Source organism: Crinia signifera, chromosome 9, assembly GCF_055691185.1.
Source record: "Crinia signifera chromosome 9, ASM5569118v1, whole genome shotgun sequence".
NCBI lineage: Eukaryota > Metazoa > Chordata > Amphibia > Anura > Myobatrachidae > Crinia > Crinia signifera.
This window is the reverse complement of record NC_139225.1, coordinates 122,072,459-122,092,427: the sequence shown is the minus strand read 5'-3', so window position 1 is coordinate 122,092,427 and position 19,969 is coordinate 122,072,459. Positions and strand designations below refer to the sequence as shown.

At 45.7% G+C, this 19,969-nt stretch overlaps 1 protein-coding gene across 1 annotated transcript; it reads left to right on the top strand.

Moving 5' to 3' along the window:
• The first annotated feature begins 4,307 nt into the window (after positions 1 to 4,307).
• On the top strand, positions 4,308 to 5,261 carry LOC146036906 (olfactory receptor 6F1-like). Its single transcript, XM_083160750.1, has one exon. The coding sequence runs from the start codon at positions 4,308 to 4,310 to the stop codon at positions 5,259 to 5,261; it is 954 nt and encodes a 317-aa protein (XP_083016876.1).
• Positions 5,262 to 19,969: the final 14,708 nt, after the last annotated feature.

Genomic DNA, 19,969 nt, shown 5'->3' with positions numbered 1-19,969 from the left:
CTCCTTTAGCATCCTTAAAAACGGTCTGCAATAAGGGGCAGCCATTTTGGGAGGGTCAGTTTTCATTAGGAGAAGAGGAGCGCCGGACCACGGTGCAGATCCAGCCCAAGAATGCAGCGGCGGCAAGCTGCATGTGGAGGGGTAAGGAGGGGGAGGTTAAGTTTACTCCGGGGGGGGGGGGGGCTGTGTGTGTGTGTGTTGGGGGGCACCGCTGCCGAAATCGGCGCGGGGGGGGGGGGGGCTGCGCATTTTTATTAGTTACGCCACTGACCTGGAACCTTTATTCAGGTCCTGATGTTGTACTTTCAGGAGCTTAATGCATATGGACATATAACAGCCCCATAGAATTCTATGTGGTTTGCTGTGCAGGCGAAACACCAGAAGATAATACATAAATGAGGATCCCAATGCATTGTGCTAAACATCTGAAAATGGCAGTTTACATAGGTTTTACAACATTTATAGATACAATCTATCCTACAGTATGTGTGTAACTGACTGTAATGTGAAGATTCAGATGGCTTGGACAGATTACCAGTGACTACTGCAACAATACTAAAAGACCCAGTTTAAACTTATACATCGTGACATTAAAATATCTAAGAAAATAATGGTGAGATGGAGTTCTATGGGGGGTTGATGATTAGGTCATGGATCAAGTACTGGGACTGCCTTGCCAATAAATAAAATACATACAGATTTAACTAGGTACATCAGTAATTGGGAAAGAAAATCAATAAATATACATAAAAGGTGTTTGTTACTGAGCAGGATGATGGCACTGGTGGACACAGGAATCAAATGAAATAATTAGCTCCATCTGTGGATCTTTTAAAAATGTGCCAGTCAGTAATGAGTGCACCTGCCGAGTGACTTTAAAAATATGAACTGTGCGGATTGAGTTTGAGAGATAAAGGGAGCCTGAGGCTGGACAGATGCAGGGGAGATGAGGCTGCAGCAATGAGACTAGAACAGGGGTAGCCAACTCAAGTCCTCCAGAGCTACCAACAGTTAACATGTTCCATGTCTCCACACAGAGGGGCAAATTTATTAAGCCTGGAGAAGAGATAAACTGGAGATAAAGCGGAGAAAAGGTAAAAGGAGATTCAGTAATGAGTGCTCCTGTGTATCTGTGGTGAGCTGAAAACATGAACTTTTTTTAGCTCTCGAAGACTAAAGTTGGCTACCCCTGGATTAGAGACTACTTAAAACTGTCAGGACTAGTAGTAGGAATAGGCTGGACAGAATACCACTTTTACACCAAAATCCCAGATATGATCCAGTATTTGGAACACGGTTCCAGGCCAGGTCGGATCCAGGATTTGCACCGCTTACACTATGGTGCCGACCCGCAGTGTAAACGGGGGCGGTGCTTGGAGATGAAATCATCTCCAAGTGCCAGGACCACCAATCACCATGCCGGGGCCCCGGACCGCCACGCTGGGGGCAAGCCCAGCACCAAGGTAAACTACTGGGATGCCTCCAGCCTCCATGCACCCCCCTAGCCCTCATCCATGAGGTGAACAGATGCCGCACACAGTCATCCATTCACCTCCTCCCTGCCTCTGCTACTGTCTGCACAGTACAGCAGACAGCAGCAGAAGCTGTGTGCGCCCCTGCCCAACCTCCATCCGGACTGCAGGACACTGCAGTCCGGAGGTTGGGCTTCCCCCTATTTCTGTAAATAGGAGCCAGGTCGGACGATCCAGCATACCCATTTACAATGCCCTCTACCCAGGTCCTATATGTGTTCCACCCTGGTCAGGACCTGGGTAGAAGTCATGTGTAAATGGACACGGGTAGAACCCATTTACACCACCACTGACCCGGGTCCACGAGGGAAAAACCGTGTTTTTTGTGGTGGTGTAAAAAGGGTATAATCAATTTAACAGAAACCATACTACTAATACCAGTAGTGTGATACATTTGTAAATTCAGTTTAATAATACAAATATGATGTATTATTTAGTTGTATCTATATTTGATGAAGGCATTGTTATTTTCCTATGCACACAGGTGGTCTCTGCACCATGTCATCTTTAAAATGCTTTCTTAGTAACGATTCAAGATGAGGTTGAAAAAAGACACTATTCCATCAAGTTCAACCTATACTGGAACTTGTGCAGTCCCTATCTTTTAAATGACCAAGATGACATAATCACCAATCTGTATCAATTCAGAAATCCCTTATGACCCAATATGGCAGTCCTATTTCTCTCTGGATCCACTACTATACATTTTAATTAATGGTCTTTGGGAAGTCTGTAATAGTCTTTGGGAAAGCTTCCGGGAATGTTGAAGGCTGTATACAGGTAATGGATGCTTGGAGGCATGGAGTAACCGTAGCTGGGACACAGGTGTCTGGAAACACGGAGTAGAGACCACGGGAGCACAGGTGTCTGGAAACACGGAGTAGAGACTCCTGGAGCACAGGTGTCTGGAAACACGGAGTAGAGACCACGGGAGCACAGGTGTCTGGAAACACGGAATAGAGACCACGGGAGCACAGGTTCTGGAAACACGGAGTTGAGACCACGGGAGCACAGGTGTCTGGAAACACGGAATAGAGACTGCTGGAGCACAGGTGTCTGGAAACACGGAGTAGAGACCACGGGAGCACAGGTGTCTGGAAACACGGAATAGAGACCACGGGAGCACAGGTGTCTGGAAACACGGAGTAGAGACCACGGGAGCACAGGTGTCTGGAAACACGGAGTAGAGACCACGGGAGCACAGGTGTCTGGAAACACGGAGTAGAGACCACGGGAGCACAGGTGCCAGAAGCACAGAGCAGGTACAGCTTGTGCACTGGTGCCTGGAAGCACAGGATGACAGCAACCGGGGCACATGTGCGGATAGCTGGGATCTGCGGCAGTGAAGGTGGTCACAGATGCAGGTAGTCACAGGTGCAGGAACTGGAGCACGCAGGTGCAGGTGGTCACAGGTGCGGGAACTGGAGCACGCAGGTGCAGGTGGTCACAGGTGCAGGAACTGGTGCACGCAGGTGCAGGTGGTCACAGGTTCAGGAACTGGGGCATGCAGGTGCAGGTGGTCACAGGTGCAGGAACTGGAGCATGCAGGTGCAGGTGGTCACAGGTGCAGGAACTGGAGCACGCAGGTGCAAGTGGTCACAGGTGCAGGAACTGGAGCACGCAGGTACAGGTGGTCACAGATGCAGGAACTGGAGCACACAGGTGCAAGTGGTCACAGGTGCAGGAACTGGAGCATGCAGGTGCAAGTGGTCACAGGTGCAGAAACTGGAAGCACCCAGGTGCTGCAACCAGGGTGGTCCAGAACTTGGGAGCCTGTTCAGGGAGAGCTTCTTCAGCATGGAGCTTAGAAGCGACGATGCACAAGCAATGTGTTAATGCAGAGCTGAGAGGATATCCCCTCAGAGCAGCACTGATTGGGCAGCTGGGTGATTGGGAATGGCAACACCTGGAACGGTTTCTGGATGAGGCTAACAGGGATCTTGCATGATTCCATTCAACAGGTAATTACAGTAGGTAGATTAGATGATGCCCTGAAAGGGGGAAATATGAGTTCTGAATATATATTTAATTTGAGCACATGATATTCAAGAGGGGTGGGCTGAGAGGCAGGAAGAGACTTGATCGAAGACTCGGAGAGAGGAAAGCAAAGACAATTTAAATCAGGCATGTCCAACCTGCGGCCCTCCAGCTGTTGTGAAACTACGCATTCCAGAATGCCTTGCCACAGTTTTGATATTAGGGCATACTAAAACTATGGCAAGGCATGCTGGCATGTGTATTTTCACAACAGCTGGAGGGCTGCAGGTTGGACATGCTTGATTTAACCAGTCGGGATTCTGATGTCGATGTACTTACCATTGGGATCCCGACTGTCACGCCGTCATCCAGCACCCAACCAGATGCTAGAGGCTCATTACAGTACATTTCCAGGCAAATGGAGATAACTAAGTTCCTTTTTTAAACATGTATTTATTTGCAATGACCCCGTCCAGATTGTAACCCACAGAGGCCAGGAAATACTATATTTTCACTTTGGAAGTTAGGTGGACCTATGAAGAGCATCATGTTACATCCACCTGTGGAAAGAGCATATAGTGTTTTCAGTGGCCCACTGGGTTACTATGAGTTAGTAAATTTCATCTGCAAATGACCAAATACTCGAATCATTGCAAGCACACAATGATTATATAAAACTAATTTATATCATAGGGTCTGTGTTAAACTGTACTGTACTTTCTCTTATATAGACCGACAATTGTGACACTGCTTTATTGTTTTATCTCCAATTCAACATTGATTTACTTACATATCATTATGTATAGAAGAAGATATAACAAAACCGTCATTTCAGAATTCCTTCTGTCTGGGTTTTCAAACTTTAACGCAATCAGATTTTACCTATTTGCTGTCATATTGACTGTTTATATTGTAACCATCGCAGCCAACGTCTTCATCATTGTCTTGGTTAAAACCGAGAGACGTCTTCACCAGCCCATGTACTTCTTCATTGGTGGACTATCATTCTTAGAGATCTGGTATCCTTCAGTCACTGTTCCCAGGCTGCTGTGGGCTCTGATGACAAAGGAAATATCTATTTCTGTGGCTGGGTGTATGACACAGTTTTATTTCCATTTTTCATTTGGCGTAACAGAAAACTTCCTGTTAGCTATAATGGCCTTTGACCGATATATGGCCATCTGCAATCCTTTAAGGTATACATTTATTATGAGCCATAATACTTGTATTCAACTGTTGTTGGGTTCGTGGGGTTGTGGCTTTGTAGCCGTATCCGTTCCATGTATACTGGTGTCAAACCTTTCATTTTGTTCCAAAAATACCATTGATCATTATTATTGTGATTTTGCACCTTTGATCAAGTTATCTTGCTCTGATACGTCGGGCGTCCAACAAGTTTTTTTTCTCTTTGCTTGTTTTATAATATTCATCAGCTTCCTGCTCATTTCTTTGTCTTACGTTTGTATTATTCAGACAACACTGACATTTTCAACGCCTTTAGGGAGACACAAGACGTTCTCTACCTGTTCTTCACACTTAATTGTTGTTCTCCTTTTTTATGGCACCACCATGTTCATGTTTATCCGACCCACCACAGGGGACTTTCTATATATAAACAAAATGGTGTCCATTATACCATCCATAGTTACTCCTCTTCTGAATCCTGTCATATACAGTCTCCGCAACCAAGTGGTGAAGGAGGTGGGGAAGAATGCATTCCAGAAAATTATATATTATATAGAACAGTATTAGAACAGTAGAAGTAGGGCCAGACTGAGAGGTGGAAGCATTTGCTTGTTTCGTGCATGCGTCATGTCACACTGCACACGGGCAGTGACAGCGAGCACAAGACTGCGTCTGCCACATTACCATGTTTTCACAGATCCACAGCCTCTGCGACCTCAGTAGAGGTAACGTTTGGGTTTTCCTCAGGCTCATCGTGTTTCAGGTGGCAGCTTCAACTAAAGACGGAGATGGATATGGCAACACCACGAAATGTTGTGATGCTAGATATGCTGGAAGTGTGTCGCACTGCACATGTGCTGTAATGGTCCTCTGATGGCAGTGCCAGTAAGTATTTGTTCATAAAGTGATTGCCACTTATGGAATGTCTGTGTGTGTGTGTGTGTGTGTGTGTATGTGTATGTGTGTGTGTGTGTGTGTGGGGGGGTGGCTCAAATGCAGGCATTGATAATCTCAATGACATAGTTAAATGGCTCCTTCTTATGATGGTCACTGAGATGGTCTTGTTATTGGCCGATGTAGACCCTATGGTTGCGCCTTCATACACATGGATCTTAGACGCAGCCAGTTTCTACTCTCCATGAGATGCAGCTGACAACTTTAGAGGCAGTGGATTAAGGAAGGGGGTTGGTGGTGGGGTGGGATGCATATAGGTGGTGTGTCTGGTTTCTGGGGTATGTACGGCAAGTGTGATTAAGGAGGCTGGAAGCAGGATGGGTTCAACTATCAAATTTTATTTCATTCAATAGTGTGGGTGCCCCAACCGGGGTTGATTCAGTCCTTAATGGAAAGTGGGCCTGTAGTATCCACTTGATGGCCACCACAGTGTCACACTTGAGGATTCTCGGAGAGGGGAAAGGGGATTCCTTTAGGGAACCCTTTATCATAGGTCCTCTCCTGGATCCTATGTTCCCACTGGTGATTTGATTGGTGGCCTATTGGATATGTCCAGTCAGATGTGTGCCAACATTTCAATTGTAAAGCCACAGCCGGGGGACACTTATTATATAAGGTCCCGTGGCCAAAGCATTACCTCTGTTGCTGGTCAGCCCAGTCCAGGTCCCTGGGCGAGTGGGGACCAACCCAATAAATGGGTCCCCCACCTCCAGGCACCACTGGCCCGGGCTGAAGCCCGAGGCTGTACCTGGTGCCCCAGCTCAGTGGACGCCAGGCTTATAATTAATAAATTCATTAGTGGCCAGTGGCCTTATAAATAAACGTTGGTGGAATAGTGCCCCCCTCACCCCAAACAAATAAACATTGGTGGCACAGTGTGTGTGTCCCCCTCCCCCCACCCAAATAAACGTTGGTGGCATAGTGTTCTTTCCCTTCCCCCAAACAAATAAACGGTAGTGGCATTGTATGTGTCCCCCTCCCCCCAAACAAATAAATGGTAGTGGCATTGTTTGTGTCCCCCTCCCCCCAAACAAATAAACACTGGTAACATAGGGTTCTTTCCCCTCTCCCAAAACAAATAAACAGTGGTGGTTAGTGTCCCCCCCAAAAAAACAAGTTTAATCATTGGTGGCTAGCCCCCCCCCCCCCCCCGCCGCCCTGCACCCCGCAAACTTTGAATCGTTGGTGGCACAGTGGGGACAAAAACAAAAAAATACTTACCCAGTCCGGAGTCCGGCGTCGGGTCCTCTCACTCCTGCAGCTTCCACCGAGTGAAGAGGGTGGGGGCGGTGGTCCAGGAGGCAGCATCAGCGGGACTTCAGGTAGGCATCGGCAGAGCTTCATGGTGGCATTCTGTGGCGTCTTCAGTCGCTCAGAAGGCCCTGCTTATCCCCGCTCCACACATGCAGGAGATGTGCAGGAGCTTCTGAGCGACTGCACTGTATTATCCGATGGGGCCGTTCTGAATCTCGGGGCCACGCATGTACACAGCGATTTACATGCATTTTCTGAGTAAAATCGCTCAGAAAATGCCTGCAAGTCGCCCAGTGTGTGGGGCCCATAAGAATACAGTGTTTTTGAATTCATTTATTTTTATTGTTGTGCTTGATTCCCTTGACTAGGACAATTTGCTTTGTAAAGACAGATGGGAATTACTTTATGTTGTGACAATTAAAGTACTGCCAATAGAACAAGTGTGATTAGATATTTATACCCAACCTAAGACGTCTGTCTCTTTTCTTCAGGCACCATATCACCAGGGCCGGCTCTACCACTAGGCAGCTTTAGGCAGCTGCCTAGGGCACCAGGATCTGGGGGGCGCCACCAAGTCTACAAATTAAAAAATCAAGGATGTCTATGAGGATCCTTGTTGTACTTAATGCAGGTGGCGGCTGTGGAACTTCTAAGGGGATGCAGTTAAAATCCCGGCGGTCGGGATCCCGGCGTTCAGAATCCCGACGCCGAAATCCCGACCGCCGAAATCCCGACACATTCTCCCTCGGTCGGTGTCCATGACACCCCTGGAGGGAGAATAAATAAGTGTGCCCGCTGCGTGGCTCCTTGTCGGCATTTCGGCTGTCGGGATTCCGGCGTCGGGATTCTGAACGCCGGGATCCCGACCGCCGGGATTCAGTACTGAATCCCTTCTAAGACCTCACCTCCATACTTTCCCATGAGTCATACTTCCTACATTGCTGCCCCCTCCTCCTTGTACTCTGTTGTGGGTGGCAAAGCGGAAGGTGGGGGGGGGGGGGGGTGTCACGGGGATTGGATGACCACATGATCTAAAAAAAATATGGGGGGGGGGGGGGTACGTTGAAGTTTTGCCTAGGGTGCTGAGAAGCCTTGCACCGGCCCTGCATATCACAGACAGCAATGTATGTAGTATGTACAGAATAATGAGATATTATTTTTTACAGGGGAACAATCATCAGAATTAAGCCTATCTTTAAATCTAGGTTCCAGTAGTTACATTTATCTGTGGAGCCATTTAGCTGTAATGTTGAGCATTTCACATTCACTCGTACATGCTTGTTATTTGTCATACTGTATATGAACAGGTAACTTTGCTGAGCACATTCCTTATGGTGATGTACTGTATCTAATATTATAAATTCTGGAAAGTATCTATCTATCCATCCATCCAGAGGCACGCTTCGGGCTCGGTGGCTCGCTGTGATCGCCACACTATCTAAAGTCAACTACACGCCGACTTGGATATTGGGGGTATGAAAAGGTCGGAGGACGCGTACCACCGCCCCTCGCGGGCTCACTGCGCTTGCCACACTTCGGGTTGGCGTTGATACTGGGGGTGGCATTGACAATGGGGGGTCCCTTCAGACTCTGAGGCTTGAAACATAGCAGAGTTCTCGAATAGGACATGAAGATATTTTTTTTCCTGGGTTTTGACATATCAACCAAAGTATCTCCTTTAAAGAGAGAGTCATGTATTTTGTGTTGCGCAATACAAGGTAAGTGTAATGCCTCTAGATGTTGGGAAACATAATGGCTATACAGTATTTGTAGGCCATTTCTTGTCAAAGAAGTATAAAAGGCTGTCCTACAAATCAGTACTCATCAGATCTACTCAGGAGTGTGAAATATTATACGGTACTTGTTTCCTAGCAGTGCTCCCACTATGCAAATTGCTTAGTGTGCTTTTTCAGCGTAGGAAAATCGCATTGCATCGCGTACCGTCTATAGTGCTGTGCGATGCGATGTCCATGTTAACTGCACAGGAGTGCTGATACAATGAAATATCGCATAGGATCGCATGGCACCAAATGCGATGTGATATTTAATTGTACAAGCACCCATGCCATGAGATGTGTTTGGTGCTTACAATGAGATGTGATGTTATGTGATGTGTGCATAGTATGTGATGTGATGGGTGCTTACAATTGTAAGCACCTGCACCCAGTATCCACGCCACCCCAAATCGTGGCGAGCGCCTTGATTTTAGATCGTGTGACGAGCGCAGCGAGCCACCGAGCCCGAAGCGTGGCGGGCACAGCGAACCCCGCGAGGGGACGTGGAATACATGTAAAGTAATCTGCGTCCCCTCGCGGGGCTCGCTGCGCTTCGGGCTCGGTGGCTCGCTGCGCTCGCCACACGATCTAAAGTCGACTCCACTGTGACGTGGATAGTGGCAGTATGAAAAGGTCGGAGGACGCGTTCCGTCACCCGACGCGGGGCTTGCTGCGCTCTCCACGCTTCGGGGTGGCGTATATAGTGGTGGTGTTTTATGAACACATTCACCCCTGCGAAATCATGCAACTGACACAGTAAGGATGACATGTGTTGACTAAGAAGTATAATTTAACTTAATAACTCATAAACCATAAAATAACGGCTAATAAAAACAATTCATTTAAAACAGTAAAGATTAATTAAGGAAATGTGATCATGATCAAATAATTTAATTGTCCTTCGGTAGCAGTGTCAGGGCGTGGAGGATACGCTGAAAAGGGTCATCCCCACCCAAAGTTTTCCGCCACATGAACTCCTCAAGGTATAATAGTAACATGTTCCTTGCGGTGCCCCGATGGCATTTATTGCGCCATTTACATGCGCCCCACATCCTTTCAATGTTCTTTGTATGGACCCCGTTGATGGGTCGATGAAATTGTATCGGTGGTTCACCTGGGCGTGCTCATATCCGGCTAATTGGAGCTACTGTGTGCTATATGCCCTCCAACAGTCCGTGTATATAGTAGATCCAGGCTCTACGTTGTCGATGATAGCTGACATCAATGTGGTGGCATTGTGGGTCACCACCTTCATCAGGAAACACTGCCCTGTTTCCCTGCAGATTCCCCCAAATACCCACTGCTGGGGTAACATCCGGCCAGGGGCTGGCTGGCAACTTTTAGCCTAGGGGGCAAGTCCAGAGCACTGGCCCATAATCAGCCAAGTCACCGTCGGAAGGAATGCTTTTGCGCGCCGTAGGCGCGCCGAAAAATTAGGGGCGTGGCCTATCATAAGGGGCGTTGCCTGTACCATGATTGTATTGTGTACCTGCAGATTGCACATTTTAGCGAACCTTGTAATACCCATTACACATAAAGCCACATGCCGTAATTCCAATTACACATTATGCTGAACACCATGATGCCAGTTACACATTACGCCCAAACACTGCGATGCTAATTACTCAATACACCGCACACTGTGATGCTAATTACACATTATGCTGCACACCTTGATGCCCATTACACCCCATACTGTGATGGCAATTACCCAATGCTCCCCACACCGTAATGTCCATTACGCCCCATACCATGATGCCCATTACACCGCACAATGTGATGTCCACAGTGCCAGATATGCCCCCACAGTGCAAGATATTCCGCCACAGTACCAAATACACATATGCCCCCACAGTGCCAGACACAAATGCCGCCACAGTGCCAGATATTCTGCCACAGTGCCAAATACGCATATTCCTCCACAGTGCCAGATATGCCCCCAGAGTGCCAGAGACACATATGCCCCCACAGTGCCAGAGACACATATGCCCCCACAGTGCCAGAGACACATATGCCCCCACAGTGCCAGAGACACATATTCCCCCACAGTGCCAAAGACACATATGCCCCCACAGTGCCAGAGACACATATGCCCCCACAGTGCCAGAGACACATATGCCCCCTCAGTGCCAGAGACACATATTCCCCCACAGTGCCAAAGACACATATGCCCCCACAGTGCCAGATATGCCCCCACAGTGCCAGAGACACATATGCCCCCACAGTGCCAGAGACACATATGCCCCCACAGTGCCAAATACACATATGCCCCCACAGTGCCAAATACACATATGCCCCCACAGTGCCAGACACATATGCCCCCACAGTGCCAGATACACATATGTCCCCACAGTGCCAGATACACATATGCCCCCACAGTGCCAGATACACATATGCCCCCACAGTGCCAGATATGCCCCCACAGTGCCAAATACACATATGCCCCACAGTGCCAGATACACATATGCCCCCACAGTGCCAAATACACATATGCCCCCACAGTGCCAGATACACATATGCCCCCACAGTGCCAAATACACATATGCCCCACTGTGCCAGATACACATATGCCCCCACAGTGCCAAATACATATATGCCCCCACAGTGCCAGATATGCCCCCAGCAGTGCCAGATACACATATGCCCCCACACAGTGCCAGATATGCCCCCACAAAGTGCCAGATATGCCCCCACACAGTGCCAGATATGCCCCCACACAGTGCCAGATATGCCCCCACACAGTGCCAGATATGCCCCCCACAGTGACAGAAACACATATGCTGGGGTGAGGGAGGGGGGGGGGGGGGAGAGCGCTTACCCACTCGCTAGCTGCGGGCCGTGCTGCGGCTGGATCAGCTTCTCCAGCCCTCCTGCGCTGGCCGCGGCTTCCAGAACACGGCCGCGGCTACAGGAAAATGGCCGCCGGCCTCCTGCACTGAGAACATGTCCTCAGTGCAGGGGGCCGGCGGCCATTTTCCTGTAGCCGCGGCCGTGTTCTGTAAGCCGCGGCCAGTGCAGGAGGGCTGGAGAAGCTGATCCAGCCGCAGCACGGCCCGCAGCCAGTGGGTGGGTAAGCGGCCCGGGGGGCATATGGCACTCTGCCCCCCGGCCCAGCCCGCCCCTGCATCCGGCCTACATTGCTTTGCATCCTGACGAATAAGGTTTCGTCCACCTCCACTATGCAGTCTGAGCCACCGATACGGCGGTGTGGCGGTGCCATTAGATCCATCAGGCAGGCCTCTCGCATCCACTTATTGTAGAGTACTGCTAATTTCTTGGACATATCCAGCTGCTGCTGGCAGTACTCTATCGAGGTCATCTCCTGCGCCGAGGAGAAGATGAGCCTCACCAATGTGAGGAAGGGTAAGCGGCACCCAGGGAAAATGTGTGCCGCTCTAAGGCTTGCCTTTAGCCGACAAACCTTCAAATGGCACCGCCACATACCTTCCTTAAGACACAGCCGCATACTGTGTCCATTGGCGCAATTCGCTGCCACCGGCGATAGATGATTGCGCTGAAAGAAATCAATTGCCTTCTCCTCCATCTGCGGTCGAAATTCAGCCATTTCAGTCAAAATTAGCAGTCGAAATTAGGAAAACACCAAGAATAAATCACTAGCTCACAAATGTACGTCCACTCCTCTCACAAAATCACCTCAGAGTGAGTTCTGTGAAGATGTGACAGGGGGCTGGATTAACAAAGAGCCAGGAAGCGGGAGACAGTGAGCGGGAATGGGAGTGAGTGAAATTGCATTGCATTGCACTATATTGCGGCATGCAATGCGATTTCAGTACGTTAGCGTACTTACAAAATCTGGGCGCCGTGCTAGGAAACAAGTACCGATTATACTGTGCATAATAAAGTATTAGGGGACAGTGATTACTATCATCCGCTGGTTGTTACATGGACAACGTTGAATGGATACTTCAGTTTTGTTTTATTCTCTCCTGTAATTCAAGAATATACAACTACAGTAGCAATAGACAAATAATGTAATCCTTTTTCAGGATGTTACTCCTATTGTAACACTCTCCTGATTGCGTATTGCTGGCCTTATACCTTCCTCAGCTTAGGGAGACAGGTTATACCGGCAACATTCTGTAGTGGCTTATGAAATGTTCCAGCCTCAGAAAGATTATACCGTGCATAATAAAGTGTGCGTACAAAATCTGATGACTCTCTGTGCTCCTCAGTTTGAAGTAAGCTCTCACCCGCTGCACCGAAGTGACTGCTGGTACTACTGGTGGGTTTTGTCTGTAGGGAGGACACGTTACTTAGTGAGTGATTCTCTGTTGGACAGGCTGGGTTTGAGATAATCATAAAAATTGACAATTATAAGACTATGAAGTTGGGTATTTCTCATTCGTATGAGAATATTCTTAACTTCTAAAGCCCCGTACACACAGGGTTAGTTATGCTTAGGGATTTGTGCTATGCTGTCTAGGCTAGGCAGAATGGTCAGAACCCATTGCTTGTTAGATCACCTGTACACATATGGGCGATGTGTGCTGAGCGATCTGTGATAACTTAGGCCCTTATTCTGATTGGTGCATCCGAATATGCGGCCAGGAACGTGCGTGCGAAACCCCGCCTTCCATACGGATCGCCAACTCCGTCCGTACGCGGTAAGAAGCTGGCCGAACGGACCGCACGTGTATTTTTCATGGAATACGCCTCCTCCATCTCAGGGAACCTCCCCCATCATTCAATGGTCGCAGACCATCGAATGAGGACCGAATGGTCCACCAGCTCCTGCAACCTCAGACCACACGGACATTTTTCCGTGCAAAAGCAGGGATCTGGGCGGGCAGCTGACATCCGGCGATGTCATATGTCCGCCCCCTACACGTGCGTCACGGCCGCATTACCATACGTACGCCCAGCGTTTGCATGGTAACGCCCATGAAACGCGGGGCGTATGCATATGGTAATGAGCCCAAATAGCCCTTCACGCCCCTCTCCACCCCCTGTTCGGAGTGTTCACATTTCATGCGGGATTTGGCCGTACGCCCCGCTCGCACATGCGCAGAGATGCCTCTGCACATGCGCAGACACAAAACATCGGCGGCACGAACGCACGCGGATATTACCGCACCAACCAGAATAAGGGCCTTAGTTTCTTGATGCAAGCAATAAGGAGAAAAGAAAATGTCTTTCCGTGTGGTGCACCTCATGAGAAAAATAGCATAAAATTTAGCTTTTATAAACTTATATTAAAAGACAAAGAGGCGAAATATAGACAAAACAGTGAAACATAAAACACGGACAGTGTATTAAAAAGGATAAGCAAATTTATCCTCACTCAGTGTGGCCCAATTCCCCTGTGGTCCCCTTTAAGAGTTTGCAAACGGTGTTTCTTTTTTAATTAGAACCGTGCTGACAGGCAGTGAGTACTAGTATTGTGGGAGTACAACATGCTTTACTATATGTGCCATGTCAGATTGGAGTTGTGTCCAGAAATCTGGAAATGCCTATCACCTTAAGCACTATGGCTTGGAAACTGTGTAACCAATATAACAATTAATCCCAGATAGTGTGGTATTAATTAGGGAGTTACAGAGGCCCCTCTAAAAAGCACACCAGTGTCTGAGCAATCACCATACAATTGGGACTGCAGATCTCCCCAGCCTGCGGTAGCCAATGAGGACTGCCACTCCTGTATAGAGATGATACACTGGTGCATCATCTCTATAACCCCGGCTAACACGGGGTGCCAGAGGAGTGGCAGTCCTCATTGGCTACAGCAGGCTGGGGAGATCTGCAGTCCCAATTGTATGGTGATTGCTCAGACACTGGTGTGCTTTTTAGAGGGGCCTCTGTAACTCCCTAATTAATAGTTACCACACTATCTGGGATTAATTGTTATATTGGTTACACAGTTTCCAAGCCATAGTGCTTAAGGTGATAAGGTGCCCATACACTAGTAAGATTTATCTTCAGATCTGGCTGGTTGGAACAAAAACATGGTTATGGATAAGGGACAGTTTGTCTGTTTCCCAGCATTTCCAAGCAAATGGTCAACTGTCATTTGCTCTCATCCATAACCATGTTTTTGTTCCAACTAGACAGATCTGCAGATAAATCTGAGTGTGCATTTCCAGATTTCTGGACACAACTCCAATCTGACAGGGCACATATAGTAAAGCATGTTGTACTCCCACAATACTAGTACTCACTGCCTGTCAGCACGGTTATAATTAAAAAAGAAACACCATTTGCAAACTCTTAAAGGGGACCACATGGGAATTGTGAGGATAAATTCGCTTATCCTTTTTAATACACTGTCCGTGTTTTATGTTTCACTGTTTTGTCTATATTTCGCCTCTTTGTCTTTTAATATAAGTTAATAAAAGCTAAATGTTATGCTATTTTTCTCATGAGGTGCACCACACAGAAAGACATTTCCTTTTCTCCTTTTTGCTTGAACCTCGATCCATGTCCAGTGGTAGCACACCCTCTTCCTAAATATAAAGGAATAATTCTACTTCCATGAGGGTCCTGTCTGAAATACATTTGTAAATAAACCTGTGCGACTAACCGTCCTTTCCCCCTGTCCCCCCAAAAAACAAGTGTTCTTGATGCAGATGTAGGCAATCTATCTAGATTGTGACTGCATGTGTTCAAGATCGTCAATGGTGATGCATGGGACTGTCTATCTCCATCGCTATGGGCCGTACACCCGGAACGATCCATGCTTACTTTCTATGGGCCAGATGCACTAAGCTTTAAAAGTGATAAAATTGAGTGATAAACAGGCAGCCAATCAGCTCCTGCCTGACATTTTTCAAATACGGTATGTGACATGGCAGGTAGGAGATGATTGGCTGGGTGTTTATCACTCTCCATATTATCACTTTTGAAGCTTAATGCATCTGGCCATAAGCGAGCTAGACAGAATCAGCCCAAAATCCCCCGTGTGTACTGTATGCCCCCTTATGCCTTGGGTGTTCCTTTCTTTACATAACTTGTGTCTCAACATGTTGTCAAAATAATCTTTTCATTGATAAGCAGAGAGTCTGAACTTTTATTAAAAATACTCTACTAAATCAAAATGAATATCTATAAAAACACTGTCTTAGGTGCCAGTCCTGTGTTACTTGTGTATCCCCAATATTGGTGCTTTAACTAGTTGTAACATTTTTTGAGGTGGTTGGTCCACTTAAAAAGTCAGTACATTTTGAATTTATACATAAAAGACTTCTGGTTCAATCTAAAAATATTACCACCAGTATAGACCTCCCAGATAGGTATGTATTGTATACCTTGGTACTGAGAAAAGTCTAATTACTCATATTATTGGAGGAGAGAGAAATTATTCATATTTCTCTGTAAGATCTTCAATATACACAGACAGCATCTGATATATTAATTATCACATGTTGTTTATGAGGCTATGCCTAGTTTGACCAGTGAGAACTTAATAAAGGATATAAAAGACCCCTCTTATATCCGTTATTAAGTTCTTCACCCCTGATGAAGTCTCCAAGTGAGACGAAACGTGTTGCTTACATGTTCTCTACTATGAACTAAGAAAAGTTACTCCAACCTCAAGGAACCACTGTGAAAACCATTTTTTTAATCATTTTGTGTTTTTAGAAATGTTTTAAATATAGAAAAAGTACTGTTGTATTATTTTTGGAAAGACATAATTTACTAGAAAGTATTTCAGTGTGGGGGTGCTATATAACACTATTGTTGTGATATATATATATATATATATATATATATATATATACTGTATATGCATACATATACATACATATACATACCTCCCAATTGTCCTGACTTTTGCTACACAATCAAAGTTCTTTGGGCAGTAGTGTCCTGCAGTGGGGGGGGGGAGGGGGAGAGTTTGGAGTCTCCCTGCCAAATGCAGTGAATAGACGCTGTGGTGGCCATGATCCCAGTGGCTGGGGGCAAGACCAGGAGCACAGTGGTGAAAAATGGGGGCATGGCTAGCGGAAGCATCATCCACGGAAAGCCAAGCCCCATTTAACAATGTCATGCCCATTTTCCGGTCATTGGCATGCTGGTGTCCTTACTGTGGACTGTGGGAGGTAAGTGTATATTTATACAATGGTTAGCTAAGCCACATATCACTTCTGGAGAATGGCCACACTTCATGCACCAGTACCACACTCCATCTATCTATCTATCTATCTATCTATCTATCTATCTATCTATCTATCTATCTATCTATCTATCTATCTATCTATCTATCATTACAATATTCATAAAAAAAAATTCTGTTTACAGATCAGCATTTGAAAAGAAAGATGTTGCAACCAATCAGTTGTTTCACGATTTGTTCTTGTGGGATTGTCACTGCAAAATAATGGCAGGTTTTTATCTTTTTGGTCTTATTCTCATCATTTATATTTTATCCATAGCAGCCAATGTTTTTATTATACTTAGGGTGAAAAGTGAAGAAAGTCTTTATAAGCCTATGTATATTTTTATCAGTGCTTTCTCCTTCTTAGAGATCTGGTACCCTACAGTCACTGTTCCGGGACTGCTGTGGGCTCTGCTTACCAAAGATCTATATATTTCTCCAGCTGGTTGTGTAACACAGTTTTTCTTTCATTTCTCATTTGTGCCATAGAAAATTTCCTCCTGACAGTAATGGCCTTTGATTGGTTTGTGGCTATCTACAATCCATTACATTATTTATCGATCATGAATCCCAATGCTTTCATAAACCCCATTGTGTACACCTTGCGGAACAAAGAAGTTCATGCACATATTCAGGGAACTAAGCATGTCCTCTAAAGCAGTAATGCTTAACTTATTTTTATTCATTTATAAAAAATAAAAAAATACTCATCAGTTACTATGAGCACTATGACTTGACCACTATGACTTGACCACTTTGTATACTGATGACGAGAATAAACTCGAAACATTGATGCAAACAGGCTGCTGTTTTACTGTACTTCTTCTCCAAGACACCAGAGTACCACCCACCTACCTACTCATCAGTTACTATATATTTGTTGGAGCACACTAGTGACCACCATACAATACAGAAAGACTAGTGGCCCCTATACAATATAGAGATCAGACAAGTGACCACAATACAATACAGAAAGAAGACTAGTGACCAACATTCAATACAGAGAGCAGATTAGTGACCACAATACAATACAGAAAAACTAGTGACCACCATACAATACAGAAAGAAGACTAGTGACCACCATACAATACAGAGAGCAGACTAGTGACCACCTTACAATAGAAAGTATACTAGGGACCGCCATATAACACAAATAGCAGACTAGTGACCACCATACAATATAGAAAGAAGACTATAGACTACTAAACAATACAGATAAAAGACTAGTAACCATCATACAATACAAAAAGAAGACTAGTGACCACCATACAAAACATAAAGAAGACTAGTGACCACCATACAATACAGAGAGCAGACTAGTGACCACAATACAATACAGAAAAACTAATGACCACAATACAATACATAGAGCACATTGGTGACCACCATACAATACAGAAAGACTAGTGACTACCATACAATACAGAAAGAAAACTAGTGACCATCATACAATACAGAAAGAAGACTAGTGACCACCATACAATAAAAAAAGACTAGTGACCACCATACAATAGAGAGAGCAGACTAATGACCACCTTACAATAGAGAAAGTAGACTAGTGACCACCATACAATACAGATAAAAGACTAGTAATCATCATACAATACAAAAAGAAGACTAGTGACCACCATACAGTACAGAAAGAAGACCAGTGACCACCATAAAATACAGAGAGAAGACTAGTGACCACCATATACTTCAGAAAGAAGACTTGTGACCACCATACAATACAGAGAGCAGACTAGTGACCACAATACAATACAGAAAAACTAGTGACCACCATACAATACAGAAAGAAGACTAGTGACAACCATAAAATACAGAAAGAAGACTAGTGACCACCTTAGATATTTATTGCTAAATAGGCCCCTATGAATTAATGAGCTATCACTAACACTAATGCTGATTGAGGGAGCAATAAAATATGTTCCTTACAGTATTCATGGAACTAAGCATTTCCTCTAAAGCAGTAATGCTTAACTTATTTTTATTCCCTAAAAAAAAAAAAAATACTCATCAGTTACTGTATATTTGTTGGAGCACACTAGTGACCACCATACAATACAGAGAACAGACTAGTGACCACCATATAATGCAGATGGCAGACTAGTGACCACCTAACAATAGAGAAAGTAGACTAATGACCACCATATAACACAGCTAGCAGACTAGTGACCACCATGCAATACAGAAAGAAGACTATAGACCACTATACAATACAGATTAAAGACTAGTAACCATCATACAATGCAAAAAGAAGACAAGTGAACACAAAACAATACAGACTGTTAAATCATTTATAATCCAAATCATATATAATCCAATACAAATGTGTCCAGTGTATCTGTCTCTATAAATGTATGCCTAGTCTGTTTGTCCCTATGAATGTGTACCCAGTGTGTATGTCTACATGTGTGTACATCTGTGTTCAGGGTGTCTGTCAGTATAAATATGTTCTCCGTGTATCTGTACAGTATCTGTCTCTATAAAGCTGTGTCCAGTGTATCTGTCCCTTTAAATGCACTTTAAATGCACTTTAAATGCCCCCCAGCTCTGGGCCCCATAGCTTGAGCTTGGGCAGTCAATCAGAACATAGCCATGCATTTTAATGGGAATGGAAGGCTCTGTGTCATTCATTCACAATGGGATCCCATAGGGACAAGTTAAGTGTCACGTATTTTTGGTTTATATCTGCTAAGCTAGTTGAGTGCTACTTGGACTCACTACTTGTATACTCAAGCATTCCATGCATAAAGCAGTGATGTCTGTAGGAGACTTTTTTCTATGTAATATTAAAGCACTCAGTGTGTGAATAATATATTTTTACAAGTACACATCATTTGCCAGCAGACCCATTATGCCAGGGCACACTAATGTTTGCATGACATGGGGGGCAGGGATGTTGTTTGCCCAGTATGAAAGTGTATCCAGGGAGGGAGGCGAGGTGCTAGTTGTGCCCACTAAATGAAGAAGGGGAGTGGTAAATGTGCCCAGTAAGGGAGGAAGGTGTGCAAAGTGTGCCCAGGATGGTAGAAAGGGGTGTGCTAAATGTGTTGGTGTAAGGGAGGAAGGGGTCCTAAGTGTCCCCAGTAGGAGAGGAAGTGGTTCTACGTTCACCCAGTAACAGAGGAAGGGGTGCCAGGTGTGGCCAGAAAGGGAGGAAGGGGTACTAAGTGTGC

Excerpts from the sequence above, each read along its gene's own strand:
- LOC146036906 (XM_083160750.1), top strand. The coding sequence starts at position 4,308 with ATGTATAGAAGAAGATATAACAAAACCGTCATTTCAGAATTCCTTCTG.